The 17,111-nt window shown below is 42.2% G+C and overlaps 1 protein-coding gene across 1 annotated transcript; it reads right to left on the bottom strand.

Moving 5' to 3' along the window:
• Positions 1-26: 26 nt before the first annotated feature.
• Positions 27-12,961, bottom strand: LOC139407331 (tudor domain containing 6a). Its single transcript, XM_071151035.1, has 17 exons — positions 12,915-12,961; positions 6,700-12,682; positions 6,358-6,485; positions 6,146-6,226; positions 5,974-6,019; positions 5,772-5,839; positions 5,455-5,509; positions 5,135-5,217; positions 4,978-5,047; positions 4,785-4,864; positions 4,643-4,691; positions 4,488-4,564; positions 3,630-3,632; positions 2,723-2,753; positions 2,525-2,601; positions 1,831-1,882; positions 27-148 (listed from the first exon to the last, which is right to left on the bottom strand). Exons 2-17 carry the CDS (start codon positions 12,599-12,601, stop codon positions 30-32), a joined length of 6,921 nt encoding a protein of 2,306 aa, XP_071007136.1. The 5' UTR covers positions 12,602-12,682; positions 12,915-12,961; the 3' UTR covers positions 27-29.
• Positions 12,962-17,111: the final 4,150 nt, after the last annotated feature.

The raw sequence follows: 17,111 nt of genomic DNA, 5'->3' as shown, positions 1-17,111 counted from the left end.
AACTGAATTTGTGCCTTCACAACAACACACTAGTCACTGGACTGGCTTTGTTCCTGGGTGGTACGAATCTCTGACACAAAGATGACGTCATCATCGGAGTTCTCCTCCACTCTCAGGGAGAGATGAGTCACCTGTGACATCACAACTTCTGTATGGGAGAAAGGTGAGGGCAGAGAGATGTGATGAGAAAATCAGAAATACAAATATCCTGTTTTTCCTGGTTACGAATGGTTTATCATATCAATGAGCTCTAGGCCCTCTATTCTTTTCACCAATGACCTGCCACTGGCAATAAACAAAGAGTGTGTGTTGACACAGTTGACAGTGCATGTCAGCAAAATCCAAGCCATGTGGTCAAAGGAATTGTCCATAGAGCTCCAAGACAGGATTGTGTCGAGGGAAAGATCTGGGGAAGGGTACCAAAACAATTCTGTAACATTGAAAGTCCCCAAGAACACAGTGGCCTCAATTTTTAAACAGGAAGTTTGAAACCCCCAAGACTCTTAGAGCTGGCCGCCCGACCAAACTGAGCAATCGGGGGAGAAGGGCCTTGGTCAGGGAGGTGATCAAGAAGCCAATGGTCACTCTGACAGAGCTTTAGAGTTCCTCTGTGGAGATGGGAGAACCTCCAGAAGGACAACCATCTCTGCAGCACTCCACCAATCAGGCCTTTATGGTAGTGGCCAAACAAAAGCCAATACTTAGTAAAAAGGCACGACAGCCCACTTGGAGTTTGCCAAAAGGCACCGAAAGGACTCTCAGCAATCACAGCTAATGAAGTCACTGAAACACTTTAAGAGTTGCATTCTGTTTTGAAATGTGTAGCCAGTAATAAACATGTCCTGAACATCTCTTCAAATAAGAGCATTGTAATTGGTACAAATAACTTCCTAAATTCTAGACCTCAGCTGAATCTGGTAATGAATGGTTTGGCAGTTGAACAAGTTGAAGAGACTAAATTACTTGGCGTTACCTTAGATTGTAAACAGTCATGGTCAAAAGAGATTCAATGGCTGTAAAGATGGGGAGAGGTCTGTAATCAATAAAGAGATGCTCTGCTTTATTGACACTCCACAAAGCAAGTCCTGCAGGCTCTAGTTTAGTCTTATCTTGATTATCGTAGTGTCATGTGGTCGAGTGCTGCAATGAAAGACCTAAAGCTGCAGCTGGCCCAGAACAGAGCATGTCTTGCTCGTCATTGTAATCGGAGGGCTAATATCAATACTATGTATGCCAGTCTCTCTTGGCTAAGAGTTGAGGAAAGACTGACTGCATCACTTATCTTTATAAGAAACAATGTTTTGAAAATTCCAAATTGTTAGCATAGTCAACTTAAACACAGTTCTGACACAGACACTTACCCCACCAGGAGTCTTTTCACAGACCCCAAATCCAGAACAAATTCAATAAAGTGTACAGTATTATATAAAGCCATTATTGCATGGAACTCCCATCTCATATTGCTCAAATGAACAGCAAACCTGGTTTCAAAAAACAACAGATAAAGCAACCCCTCACGGCACAACGCCTCTCCCCCATTTGACCGAGACTAGTTTGTGTGTATGTATTGACATGTAGGCTATGTGAGCCATTTTTAAATTGATGTAGTTCTGTCCTTGTCTATTAATGTTCTATATTATGTCATGTTTCATGTGTACCTCAGGAAGAGTAGCTGCTGCTTCTGTAACAACTAATGGGGATCCTAATAAAATACCAAATGAGTGTCAGCAATTAATTTTTTTAAAGTTATCCCTTCATCATTGGCCTGTTTTATCAGACAGTATTATTGACCAACTAGTAACTATGGATCCCGAAGATATGAACACATACCTGCAGAGTCTTCGCCAGGAAAAGACATCTCTTGCTCAAGCTGCACATCATTCTTAAATTGAATAGAAAATCATTAGTGTCATTCAAAGTTCAGACAATGAGTGCGGTTACATGCACACAATAATGTGATTATGGATAGTCAGATTATTATAATAGTTTAATTAAAATGTTAGCATGCTTTCAAGAAGAACGATGTCCCTAATAATCCTGTTTACATGGAATCAGGCTACCTGATGTCACTGATAAATGAAAAAATAAATTATAAGAATCACTCCTCAAAACAAATATACCACAGTGAACATGTTATTTTTGGGAAGCATATTTGACTCCGAGTTTGGACAGTTTGTATGTGAAAACTAAGACGCATACATTGTTGTTCTGAACACACTTCTACACGCGCTAAAGCGGGAGGCTCACTTGGCTGATGCTAACACATGCGCAGATCAAATACACAGCTGGAACAACGATTAAAGTCTTAACAATTCTAAATATTGCTCAGAAAACCAGGTGTTTTAATCAACGTATGCCAACTTCGATTTTGACCTTACGGGAAGCAGTATAAGGTGTTTACATGACGATTTCATAATTTGACTACTGCCATAATCAGTTTAATATTGAAATATTAGTGTGCATGTTAACGTACTCACTGTGAAGAAGCACCCCTCCCTCCAGTGTTACTCAGCAGTTATGTTACCTTGTCCTGTGTAGCAGCACTGGATACTACTTCCACATCGGTCGCCTCTTCAATCTCAGCAAACTGTTCTGCACAATCTAAAGACATTTACACTGACAATTCACGTCAACAAGTCACTAAACACAAACAGTCATCCCACAATTGAAAAAATGTCTGAGTTAGTGATGGAAGTCTGTTGTGTGAAGAGAAACCTTATACCTGAACAGACTTCTTCATGACAGAGCAGATCCTAAAATGGCACAGAATAATATTAGTGAAAGTTTGTTGCAGAAAATGTTAAGATTCCATTTATACCAACACTTAAACAACACAATTTAACTCCAAGTCAATCACACTTCTGTGAAATCAAACTGTCCACTTAGGAAGCAACACTGATTGACAATACATTTCACATGCTGTTGTGCAAATGGAATAGACAACAGGTGGAAATTATAGGCATTTAGCAAGACACCCCCAATAAAGGAGTGGTTCTGCAGGTGGTGACCACAGACCACTTCTCAGTTCCTATGCTTCCTGGCTGATGTTTTGGTCACTTTTGAATGCTGGCGGTGCTTTCACTCTAGTGGTAGCATGAGACGGAGTCTACAACCCACACAAGTGGCTCAGGTAGTGCAGCTCATCCAGGATGGCACATCAATGCGAGCTGTGGCAAGAAGGTTTGCTGTGTCTGTCAGCGTAGTGTCCAGAGCATGGAGGCGCTACCAGGAGACAGGCCAGTACATCAGGAGACGTGGAGGAGGCCGTAGGAGGGCAACAACCCAGCAGCAGGACCGCTACCTCCGCCTTTGTGCAAGGAGGAGCAGGAGGAGCACTGCCAGAGCCCTGCAAAATTACCTCCAGCAGGCCACAAATGTGCATGTGTCTGCTCAAACGGTCAGAAACAGACTCCATGAGGGTGGTATGAGGGCCCGACATCCACAGGTGGGGGTTGTGCTTACAGCCCAACACCGTGCAGGATGTTTTGCATTTGCCAGAGAACATCAAGATTGGCAAATTCGCCACTGGCGCCCTGTGCTCTTCACAGATGAAAGCAGGTTCACACTGAGCATATGTGACAGACGTGACAGTCTGGGGACGCCGTGGAGAACGTTCTGCTGCCTGCAACATCCTCCAGCATGACTGGTTTGGCGGTGGGTCAGTCATGGTGTGGGGTGGTATTTCTTTGGGGGGCCGCACAGCCCCCCATGTGCTCACCAGAGGTAGCCTGACTGCCATTAGGTACCGAGATGAGATCCTCAGACCCCTTGTGAGACCATATGCTGGTGCGGTTGGCCCCAGGTTCCTCCTAATGCAAGACAATGCTAGACCTCGTGTGGCTGGAGTGTGTCAGCAGTTCCTGCAAGAGGAAGGCATTGATGCTATTTACTGGCCCGCCAGTTCCCCAGACCTGAATCCAATTGAGCACATCTGGGACATCATGTCTCGCTCCATCCACCAACACCACGTTGCACCACAGACTGTCCAGGAGTTGGTGGATGCTTTGGTCCAGGTCTGGGAGGAGATCCCTCAGGAGACCTTCCGCCACCTCATCAGGAGCATGCCCAGGTGTTGTAGGGAGGTCGTGGAGGCCACACACACTAGTGAGCCTCATTTTGACTTGTTTTAAGGACATTACATCAAAGTTGGATCAGCCTGTAGTGTGGTTTTCCACTTTAATTTTGAGTGTGACTCCAAATCCAGACCTCCATGGGTTGATACATTTGATTTCCATTGATAATTTGTGTGATTTTGTTGTCAGCACATTCAACTATGTAAAGAAAAAAGTATTTAATAAGAATATTTCATTCATTCAGATCTAGGATGTGTTATTTTAGTGTTCCCTTTATTTTTTTGAGCCGTGTATATATATATAAAAAAAGTACTGCAATGAGGGCACTAGCACACAAACATTTCACTGGACCTTTTATACCTTCTGTAGAGTATGTAGGTCACGAATAGAATTCGATTTGAAGAGTTCTGTTACCTTGTCCTGTGTGGGAGCACTGGATGTAACCTCCACAACAATTGCCTCTTGAGCATCAGTTCTCTGTTCTGTGGACACTACAAAAGGCATTTACATTGGCATCAATAACTACACAGAAATACTACAGCCTGAATCCACAAAATGTCATCACAAACCTAAACAGTCTTCATCAGGACTAGACTTTGATTCCCCTAGAAGGTCGTCCTAAAAATGAACAGAATATCAAAAGCGTCCCAATCAAAGTGGATACAAAAAAACAACGCAACAACTCCTCTCTACCACTACAAATATGCTTACCCTTTCCTGCAGGGTGGCACTTGATATACCATCTGCACAGGTTGCTTTCTTAATCTCAGCACCATCATCTGTGGATGTAACTGTAAAGGATACTTCATTCTTCGTTCATCATTTAAAATCAACAAACAATAAGAGTGCATTTGTCCATGTATGGATTTGTCTGACACCAATCAAATCAGATGTGATCACATACCTAAACCGTCTCCAATGGGACATGAAGTCACTTCTCTAAGACATGAGTCTTCCTCAAGCACGTCATCATCCTAAAAATGTAACCGAATATTAAGAGTATTCATAGTTCCGTTTTATGACGACAATGTGAATGTCACTTATTACAACCAACTTCTTACCTTATTATCCTGTGTGGGAACACGGGATACAACTTCTACATCAGTTGCTGGTTCAATATCAACTAGCTGTTCTGAAATCACATCTGCAAAGGCATTGATCATGTTCAGAAACAGTACTTTTTTGGTTGTTTGCATTTAGCTAAACCTGTCAAATGATCAAAGTTGTCAAAATGGGCTCTAGCAATGTTCCACTTTCATGTGTCTTCAGTACACCGGCATAAATTAAGACTGAGAATCAACATCATACAATCTTTGCTGATGTGTCATGTACTGCATTAGATTAAAACCTATGAACTACAGAATTATGAAATACCACTCACCACTAGAGTCATCTAATGGTGCACAAACATCAGCTAGAGTAGAGTCATCCTGGACCTGCGATAGAGCATGCTGGAGTTTAATTGTGAGTAACAGGAAATCATTCTCATGTGGAGGAAAAATGGGAAAAGCAATGTATTAACATCTTGTTACAAAACACGCCCTGGTTTTGCACACTACAACAACATTTTTGCACGGATCTACAATCTCAGTGTCGAGATACACCAGAAAGCCCTATAAAATACATTTTACAATGGCTCCATTTTAAAAACAGAGAAAATGCATAGAATCGATACAAAAAGTTTACAATTACACCTACCTCTGAGGCAGCCTTGCTCAGGTCATCTCCTGCAACGGTGTTGTCACTGTCATCTGTGTCTTCATGATCTGTATGTTAGCAAACCTGGGATAAGACTCCAAAATAGTGCAAGAAACTTTCACGTCACTGTGTTCTATATCAAGATTAATCCTTTGAGTCATATCAAAACACTACGTCTTTAAGAGATCTGAGACATGCTTACCACGTTCTGACCCAGCATTCGACGATGCTGTATCGAAGTCATCGCTCTGGTCAAGTTCAAAGTGTAAACATATGATGCTCAAATTAACAAACATCACAATGAAAAGGCCATTATCTCTATAGGAAATATTTGTCATGTGAAGATGGAGGGAGAAACATTCCTTGTTACAAACCTCTTCTGTTTCTGAAGACAACGGCTCAAATATATTGTGTGGGTCTACTATCATTTCAGTGTCGTGATCCAGCAGCAGAACCTAGCGTTTAAAAAATATATATTTTCCAGATAACAGCTCAGGGTTATATTTCAGATACAAATATATGCAGTGATACGTCTCACACATCAGTTGGTCGTTTTTAAACACAGGGTGTGGGGGAGCTTGCTTACCTTTATGGAGTCCTCAAAGATCTTCAAAATCTTTGCTTTACACCAACTCTTCTTAGCAGAGGACCAAACGACACAGGATGATGACACAACTGGAACAGTTGGCTCAACTCTCTGAAGTTTACCAAACTCTAAAACAGACACACAAAAAAAGCTAAACCTTTCAATATTAAACTAACACACCCAGTGTAATACGTACCATAAAGTACAAAAAATGTATGTACACTACTGCACGTCGCTCTGGTTAAGAGTATCTGCCAAATGACAAATTTAAAATGTAATAAATACTCAAATTTGATAGAAAATAATGCAAAGTTCAAATAGTAAATAACGTGTAGAACTCACCAGACTCAGCTACAACAGCAGAGATGTTGACATCCTCATCTCGGATTCCAGATTCCTCTTTTTTGGTCTCCAACTCCAAAGCCAAGGTCTCCAGTTCCTCATCTTTGGTCTCTGACTCCTCTGTGACAGCATGTTCTGACTTTGCACTCTCGGCGACAGGCTCAGCACACAGTTTGAAAACTTCCTCATAGATGTCGTCTTGACCTTGGTAGATGATTGAAAGAGAAGTCTGGTCAAAGTGTTCGTCGAAGTACAGTCGTGACTCTGAGTCATCCAGACTGAAGGCTTTTTCCAGTACTGATACACTCCCACTTTCGTCTTTGTCTACTTCCAATGTGTCCTTTTTAGTCCTTGAAACCAAGATGTCTTTGTTCCCTTGGGAGGTTGCCACTTGAGCCTCACATGAGACTCCACTCTCTGAGACACATTCGAGTCCTGCGTCACTTGGTTCCTCACAGATGATGATGATGGGAATGGACTTAGTCTCTATCCCTTCGTTGGGTGTCTTTGCACTCAGACCCTGTATGGCGGTCATGGATTCTTGGATCTCATTTGTGTAAGACTGTTTTTCTTCCTCTTTGTCATCGTCAATTGACTCGGTGTTACCAAGGTGATCAAAACAGTCTGCATCTACTTGGAAACTTATCAGATCCACATCCTCTGCATGACCGTCATCTGTTGCTTGGGTGAGTACTGAGCTGTCCTGTTGCTCATCAGAAATGTCTGTGCATTTGTCCTCATCCAATAACTCATGAGTTTCACTATGGGCCAAAGCATAGTCTGTGTCATGCTCTCTGACTTTTTTATATGGCTCTTCGGGACTTGAGTTGGGCTTTGCTGCCGCTTCCTCAACCAACTTAAATTCACCTACCAGTGAAGGCGTGTCACCTGACATTGCAACTCCTGTAGGATCGGACTTGTCTTCGTCTTCAGACGTTACTTTGTCAATAGAGCTCTTCCAGTACAGCTTCATAGTGTCATTTATCATTTCTTCCTCGCATTTCACCTTGAGGAAACATGTGATCCCACCCCGCTTTTGACTGGATACTCTCATAACTGTCAGGTGTAGAAGTTTGTCTTTTATGAGTTCTGATAACTGGTCAGCAGCAGTGTCATGCCAGGATCCTTGTGAATAATCAAACCCTTCAAGCTGACACTGGAACGCCTGTGGGGGAGTGTCAATGAGCACAGTTGGCATTGGCCTCACAGCTTTCAGATTGACTGTAGACTCATTTCCATAGTCCACAAAGAGAATGGATAGGGCATCTCCATCTTTCCTTAGGACTTCTGCACGGTACCACTGTTCATCGTCCACAAATAGAGCAATGCAAGGGCTTCCAGTGCACAGGGTTTCCGTGTCAATTAACGTTGATGCCACAGCATTCCCAGCGTCTGCAACAACTTCAGTGATCTTATCAAGTTTGTCTGATTCAGCAGATTGACACCAAAAGGACTGAGGTCCATTTATAGTAGAGGCATAGACTTCTACGGTCTGTCCCTCTGAAATGTCAGGCTTACTATAACGAGCAGTCTTAACGTCAACCAAAGTGCTCATCTCTGGTGGCACACTTCTAGCAGAAGGGCTTTGTTGGGGCTCTTCTGCCTCTTGGTTGGAGCCTTCTGATGTCTCATGTATCACATCAGACGAGGCTGTTGCGCTGCTGGGAGATATGTTGCATGTGATTGCTTTGCTGCCGTGCACTAGGCCAACTTCCCAAAAAGATCCAGACTGTTTCATGAACATGCACCCTAACCGTTTGTTACCGTTTAAACCAACTTTCTCTTTGAAGTTGGACACAACTTCCGGATTCAGTTCTGCTTGGTTTCCGACAGTTGTCACTCCACTTAGGAAGCAGTGAATACTGAACCTGGGAATTTCAAGGAAGTGTTTGTCGAGTTGACATATCTTGGAGACTGAAACTGTTGCTGTATTTCCAAAGTCTATGAACTCAACAAGAGCTGTTTCGTTTCCCAGTATTTCACTTACAACTGCACGGTACCATGACGAATCATCTGGAAACTCTGCATTGACCAAGTCTCCTTGACTCAAGTCCTTAGTGTGAATGGTTGCAGCAGTTGACTGTTCAACATTGAGTTTCTCCACAATGGAATAAATGTCGTCTTCCTCCTTGATCAACTGTACAAAGAAACTCTGTGGACTATTGCAATGTGAGACAAAGACATCGGCTACCATGCCTGGATTTATGGATTTTGAGGGCAGGTCTGAGAGTTTTGGAAGATCTTTCACCTTTGCTTTGGGAACTTCAATCTCCTTTTGTGGTTCACTGAGGGATGGCTTTGGCGCTTGTGGGCCTTTAGTTTCCACCTGAGGAATTGGTTTTTCTGGTTGTTTCCTGGCCTCTGAACAAACTCGCTCATTAGGTCTCCTCAAAGGTAACCGTTTTTGATATGTTGTGTAGGGTGCTCGAGGGAGTTTCTCAAACTTTTGGGTGTCCTCGTCGGTTTTTTGTAACACCTCTTTAGTTGTAGACAGAGGTTTGGCCTCAAGAGCTGATGTGTGGCTGCTGGTTCCATCATGTGGTCTCCTGCTTCGGTGTACCACTTGCTCCTCTCTGTGCATCTCAAGGTTGAACTTCTCCTTTATCTTTGCATTCACTTGCATTTTCCTGTCATAGAGCTCAACCAGCAACTTGCCCCCAGGGTCTTTTGCCACCACAAGAGCCCTGAAGTTCCGGTCAGTCATACTGGTCTCAAACCAGCCGTTCACCTCACTTGTAACCTCTCCGGGAATATCAGAAAGCCCACACTGGACAGCTTGTACAGGCACAGACATGATCTCACTGGCCTCAATGGGAATGGGAAGCAGATCTGATTTTATTACTTCCAATGTGTCGCCATAATCCACAAAGTGCACCAGGATTGTTGGATTTCTAGACTTGATCTGCCCTCTGTACCACTCTCCGTCCGTGTATTTCGCAAAGCACACAGTTCCAAAAGTTTGGGGACAGTTGGTGATCTCCAACTGGCGACAAAGCGTGTTGATGGTCTCTGCAAGTCCTTTAACTGTATCTGCATTCCTTTTCAACTGGCAGTAGAAGTGATTGACATTTTTCACACTTGTCACACTGACCTCTTCTTCACTCCCCGTTTTGATGTTGTGAGTGGAGTAGTAGTAGGTGTCCAACCGGAAAGGGGAGGAAGGGACTTTTTTGGCAGGTGCACGGTTTGCCAGTCCTTTCTGAACCATCAAGTTGCAGACACTCTGAAAGGGTGTTTCCAGATCCACCACATTGAATACCACTTTCTGGGCATTGTACATGACAGCATATATGGTGCACTTCAAGACCCTGTGGTCAGATGCTGCGGTGTCCACAAAGTCGTGGAACTGTCTAATGGCATCTTCAGGCCATTCAGTGGTGTGAGAAGTAGGGAGGATAAGGTTGTACAAGCTGCAACGAAAGGCTTGACCTTTAAGTTGCATGAAGTTGGGATCTATGCGGCGTAAGTCTTGCAGGGAGACTGTTTTTGTCTGACCATAGTCTATGAACAGCACATCAACGTGCAGTGTTGCATGCTTCTGAATGACCAGGGCTCTGTACCACATTCCGTTGTCTGGGTGGCGGGCAACACAGGCAGGTTCCACAGGTTGCCCAAACTCAGTGTCAGCATAATGCTGCTGTATGTCTTGCATGAGCCATTTTAGATGATTCGAATTTTGTGCTAGTTGGCACCAAAAGTCATTTGGACTCTCAATGTAAGACACATTGGCTTCAACTGAACTTCCTATTGGAAACAGGTATTCCTTGAAGGCAGTTCTGGACTCTTTGACAGTGGAATCGCTGGTGAACAATCCTTGAGGGCCAACACTTGCCTTGAACACATCATAAGGAATGGCACGTGGGTTCTGTGTTGTGGGGGCGATGATAGGCCTTGAAGAGGCCTTGTGAGGGGTCTTACTTGTGTCGCCCTTCTCTGCATAGCCAGCATTGCAAAGCAGCTTACTGACATCTCGCTCTCCATGTGCAGAGGAGTCCATCAGTTGAACAATGTAAGCACCATGAGACTTTGCAGTTACGTGTACATCCAGGATCTTGTCTGCGATTGATTTTGTGAAGAAGTCTGTAGCATTTCGGCTCCATTTCTCCTCTTTTGGTCTAATACCGGCCAGCCTACACTTCAGTGCAAGTGATGGCAACTCTTTAAACTTGTCAGGAAGGACTCCTAGATTGAACCAGTCAATCATCTCTGTGTTTCCGTAGTCAAAAAAGAAGACCCTGGCCTTGTTCCCAGTGACTTCAGACACAGTCGCCCTGTAAAAAGAGTTATCTTGTGATCTGGCAGCACAATAAAGGCCAACTTTTGGACATTCGACAACTCCTGCACTGACTGGGTTGCTGTACAAATCAGCAAGATCATTCATCATTTGATTAAATGCATCTGCATACATCTGTGTATGAATCCAGAATTCTGAAGGGTTCTCCACATGTTGTACAACTGCCACATGTGAAGAATTCAGAGGGAGATCTTCGGCAGGATATTTAGCCTTAATTTCCATGGGATCACCAGAGTTTGGTGGTGCAGTTTCCTGAAATTTGATTCCATCTGGATGTGGAGGACTTGCACAGTTTTTGCGAACAGCATAATCTCCATGCACCTTCTCAGAGTCCAGCAAACATCTCTCCTTTGTGCCAAACAGTTTGTTGATGTTTGTGTTTTCATTCCCATAGAGTGTTACGTAGTGGACTCCCTCTGACAGACTCTGGTACTCGAACTTGGCGATCACAGTCCTGTTCAGAAGTAGGGATTTCAGATATTCAATCTGGGCAGCCGTCCATCCAACGCCTTTGTCGATGACGCCGTGGAGGGAGCAGACGTATGTGACAACAGGCATTCTGAAGAACTCTGTGGCCAGTGGTCTGATGTTCTCCGCTTGGACAAACTGTTTCTTCCCATAGTCGACATGGAGCACTTCAACCACATTATTGGCTGGAAAGACATGTTGTAACATAGACCGATACCATCTTCCGTCACTTGCTCTTGAGGCACATGGGGAACCCAACGTTTCGGGTCTGGTGATGCCCGTTTCCACTCGGCCTTCATAGTGTTGTGTAATCTGCTCCGTTAGTTTCTTCAACTCTTGAGAAAACACCTTCAACTGACAGAAGACGCGCAGTGGGTTGGTTACCTCCGTGACAATGACCGTCTCTACGGTTTCCGTTTGCAGCTCTGGATACATGTAGTGCTGCTGCTTCTCAATTTGCTCACGGGTCTCTAGTGGGTCATTTCTCACAGAGGACTTCTGTGGATATTCTGTAGAGTTTGAAGCCCCACTCTGCAATGACTTTGAAACGTAGAGCTTGAACTTATCGGTGCTCAGCTTCTTAGCAAACCCCATTTCGTGCATCTGTCTAGATACGCAGGGCACATCCAGGAGGAAGGTTCTATGGGGCACCAAGATGTCCTGGACACATGCATCAACCGTCTTTCCGCAGAGGGATTTCAGAAATTCTAAGGCCACTGGAGACCACCTGTTCTCAGGTGACACGGGCAACACATTGGAGAGAACACAGAATTCTACCTCAGGGGGTAGGTGGAAAAACTCTTTCTGACCCCAAGCCAACATGCTAGTGGTGACACCAAGCATTCGCCCTTCGTCAATTAGGAACACATTGTAACTTGAGCCATTTCTTGAGACAATGCGTACCCTATACCAAGTTTCATATATCTGAACCAGGCACACATCTCCAGGATTTCCCTCCAACTCACGAAAGGTTTCTCTGGGAAACTGAATGTCTTTTCGCAGGTGTTGATAGGCAATTTTTCGCTCTTGATCAAAATTGCCCCATAGCTCCACAATATCACATTGGGGATTGCAGTTCACCCTTGTTATGAGAACTGAAACGTTTGAACCTGGTGTTGGGAGCCCAGGGATTGAACACATTTTGACGTTGTCAAAGTATTCCGTCTTCCATCAACTATCAATGTCCATCCAACAAATCATAAATGTCAAGGTCCAATGAGTCTAAGAAAAAGAAGTCAGTAGATTAAATTCTGGATTTTGGACACAGTGCCATTGAGAAACTTTGATAACAATAAAATCAAAAATACTGTCGTTGGGCACATTGATGGAGAAATTACCTTTTTTAATATATTTTTTTAAACCTTTTACCAAATCGAAACTTTATGTAAATGATATGTAAATGGTAGGAAGGATCCAGACACTTTTTTTTTGCGATTTTTTTTGAGAAACTTACCCCAACCCGGCGAGTCACTTCGTCATCCGTGTTGTGCTGTACAGGGCTCTGAAAAAAACATGAACAAATGCAGATTGAGTCGCATAAAATCGAATAAAACCTTGCAGATAAAGTTCGGAATGACAAATTCATATGTCTAAAGACCTGCATCACTATAATGAGAGCTTTTCAGTTTCTAAAAGAAAGTATTTGTATGTTTTCAGAGCCCCTGTACTGCACAACCAGGATAAGGACTTTATCATTATAATGATAAAGGTGGGTGCTTATATTTGTCGTATTTCACAAATGTACATGTGTGCATTACAGGCATCTTTGATTTGGAAATGTGTTTATGCATATCCCAACTCCCCCATAGACATTCTCGGAGAGTGGGGTCGCAGCCAGGATCTGCCATTATCAATGGCAATCCTAAACCAATTAGGGCACCGACAAATGTTGCACCTTGTCAGCTCAGGGATTCAAACTGGCGACCATTCGAATTTCTGGCCCAACGCTCTTACCACTAAGCTATCAGCTGACTTGCTGGCTGAGGTAAGATTCTCTAAAACAAGTGAAATGGCAAAAAAAAACGTGTCTGGACCCTTCAATAACATGCCATTTACACTAACGATAGAGATTTGGTTGTAAAAAGCCAACTTCTCCTTTAATTTTGATTGTATTATTCAATCAAAACTAGAGGTCGACCGACCATGATTTTCCAACGGCGATAACAATTATTGGAGGACCAAAAAAAGCCGACACCGATCAAATCTGACGATAGATAGATAGATAGATAGATTATTATAATGTCAATTACAACAAAACTGAATGAACAATACACTTATTTTAACTTAATACATAAATAAAATCAATTTAGTCTCAAATATAATGAAACGTTCAATTTGGTTTAAATAATGCAAAAACACAGTGTTGGAGAAGAAAGTAAATGTGCAATATGTGCCATGTAAAAAAGCTAACATTGAAGTTCCTTGCTCAGAACATGAGAACATATGAAAGCTGGTGGTTCCTTTTAACATGAGTCTTCAATATTCCCAGGTAAAAAGTTTTAGGTTCTATAACATTTGTATTTCATATACCTTTGACTACTGGAAGTTCTTATAGGCACTTTAGTATTGCCAGCCTAATCTCGGGAGTTTATAGGCTTGAAGTCAAACAGCGCTGTGCTTCAAGCATTGCGAAAAGCTGCTGGCACACGCAGGAAAGGGCGGTTTGAATGAATGTTTAGGAGCCTGCTGCTGCCTACCACTACTCAGACTGCTCTATCAAATATCAAATCATAGACTTAATTATAATATAATAAACACACAGAAATACGAGCTTATGTCATTAACATCTCTGGGATATGTGGGACTTGCGTCCCACCTGGCCAAAAGCCAGTGAAAATGCAGAGCGCCAAATTCAAATAAATTACTATAAAAATCAAACTTTCATGAAAATCACACATGTAAGATACCAAATTAAAGCTACACTTGTTGTGAATAGAGCCAACATGTCAGATTTCAAAAAGGCTTTTCATTGAAAGCAAAACATGCTATTATCTGAGGGTAGCACCTCCATAAACAAAGAGAGAAAGCATATTTCAACCCTGCGGGCACAACACAAAACGTAGAAATAAAAATATATTTCATGCCTTACCTTTGACGAGCTTCTTTTGTTGGCACTCCAATATGTCCCATAAACATCACAAATGGTCCTTTTGTTTGATTAATTCCGTCGATATATATCCAAAATGTCCATTTATTTGGTGCGTTTGATCCAGAAAAATCCCTGTTCCAACTTGCGCAACGTGACTGACTACAAGATATCTCAAAAGTTACCTGTAAACTTTGCCAAAGCATTTTAAACTACTTTTGTAATACAACTTTAGGTATTTTTTAAACGTAAACAATCGATAAAATTGAAGACGGATGATCTTTGTTCAATACAGGAGGAAAACAAACTGTAGCTAGCTTTCTGGTCACGCGCCTCTATCTAACAATACACTTCAAGTGACCCTCGTTCAAGATGGCCGTACTTCTTCATTTCATAAAGGAAAAACCTCAACCAATTTCTAAAGACTGGTGACATCCAGTGGAAGCGGTAGGAACTGCAAGAAGGTCCCTTAGAAATGGATTCCCAATGAAAACCCATTGAATATAGTGAATTTAAAATTTAAAAAATCTGAATGGTTTGTCCTCGGGGTTTCTCCTGCTAAATAAGTTCTGTTATACTCACAGACATGATTCAAACAGTTTTAGAAACTTCAGTGGTGTTTTCTATCAAAATCTACTAATAATATGCATATATTATCTTCTGGGGATGAGTAGCAGGCAGTTGAATTTGGGCATGCATTTAATCCGGACGTGAAAATACTGCCTCGTCACCAAGAAGTTAATATGGTAAAATCCAGAAACTATCGTTTCGAAAACAAAATGTTTATTCTTTCAGTGAAATACGGAACCGTTGCGTATTTTATCAAACGGGTGGCAACCCTAAGTCTGAATTTTGCTGTTACATTGCACAACATTCAATGCTATGTCATAATTATGTAAAATTAATTACGGTTTTTGTTAAGAAGAAATGGTCTTCACACAGTTCGCGTCGAGCCAGGCGACCCAAACTGCTGCATATACCCCGACTCTGCTTACACAGAACGCAAGAGAAGTGACACAATTTCAGGCACCGCATTGATTATATGCAACGCAGGACAAGCTAGTTAAACTAGAAATATCAATCACTAGTTATGTTAAGATTGTTTTTTATAAGATAAGTTTAATGCTAGCTAGCAACTTACCATGGCTCCTTGCTGTCTGCACTCGCATAACAGGTGGTCAGCCTGCCACACAGTCTCCTAGTGGATTGCAATATAATCGGCATCCAAAAATGCAGATTACCGATTGTTACGAAAACTTGAAATCGGCCCTAATTAAAATCGGCCATTCCGATTAATCGGTCGACCTCTAATCAAAACCAGTAATTGGTGTTGAAGGAAAGGTCGAAAATAACTTCATGTACTGAGGGAATACATATTTTAATCACAGCCGAGTTGATTTGTTTCATACTGATAACATTGGTTGAGTAGACAACACGAGTCAGAGTATGTTCTATCGCATTAGGAATGCCCAGATAAAAATGTTGAGTAGCCTACATTAATCAAAACATGTATTAACTAGTAGAATGCATAAAAGGAACAGTGTTATTGATCGCTCCTTACCAGGTTGAATGAATATTGCACCATGTATCAAATTGATCTTTACAGCTGTTTAACAAGAACTAAATCAGTTCTCATCTAAAACTACTCAATACACCGACTGATCATTTAACTTCTTATGTCTGGGTGCAGTATTGAGTAGCTTGGATGAATAAGGTGCCCCGAGTAAACTGCCTGCTACTCAGTCCCAGAAGCTAAGATATTAATAGTACTAGTATATTTGGATAGAAAACACTCTGAATCTTCTAAAACTGTTTGAATGATGTCTGTGAGTATAACAGAACTCATATGGCAGGCAGAAACCTGAGAAAAAAATCAAAACAGGAAGTGGGAAATCTGAGGCTTGTAGGTTTTAAACTCATCCCCTATTGAAGACAGTGGGATATGGTCCTCTTGCACTTCCTAAGGCTTCCACTAGATGTCAACAGTCTTTAGAACCTTGTTTGATGCTTCTACTGTGAAGGGGGGCCGATGAGCAGCCATGAGCGCAGTCTCGCGCGTTCACGTGATAGTTAGCTTGCGTTCCATTGCATTTCTACAGACAAAGGAATTCTCCGGTTGGAAGATTATTGAAGATTTATGTTAAAAACATCCTAAAGATTGATTCTATACTTCGTTTGACATGTTTCTACGGACTGTAACGGAACTTTTTTACTTTGTCTGCTCGTGCGTCATGAATTTAGATTACAGGGCTGAACGGGCTAACAAAAGGAGGTATTTCACTGCATGTTTTGGAACTACTGAACATAACACGCCAATGTAAAATTTGATTTTTGGATATAAATATGCACTTTATCGAACACAACATACATGTATTGTGTAACATGAAGTCCTATGAGTGTCATCTGATGAAGATCAAAGGTTAGTAATTAATTTTATCTCTATTTATGCTTTTGTGACTCCTCTCTTTGGCTGGAAAAATGGCTGTGTTTTTCCGTGACTTGGCGGTGACCTAACATAATCGTTTGTGGTGCTTTCGCTGTAAAGGCTTTTTGAAATCGAACACT

This window comes from Oncorhynchus clarkii, chromosome 4 (genome assembly GCF_045791955.1).
Source record: "Oncorhynchus clarkii lewisi isolate Uvic-CL-2024 chromosome 4, UVic_Ocla_1.0, whole genome shotgun sequence".
NCBI lineage: Eukaryota > Metazoa > Chordata > Actinopteri > Salmoniformes > Salmonidae > Oncorhynchus > Oncorhynchus clarkii.
Note: the sequence above shows the minus strand (reverse complement) of the source record. Positions and strands in the feature narration are given on the sequence as shown.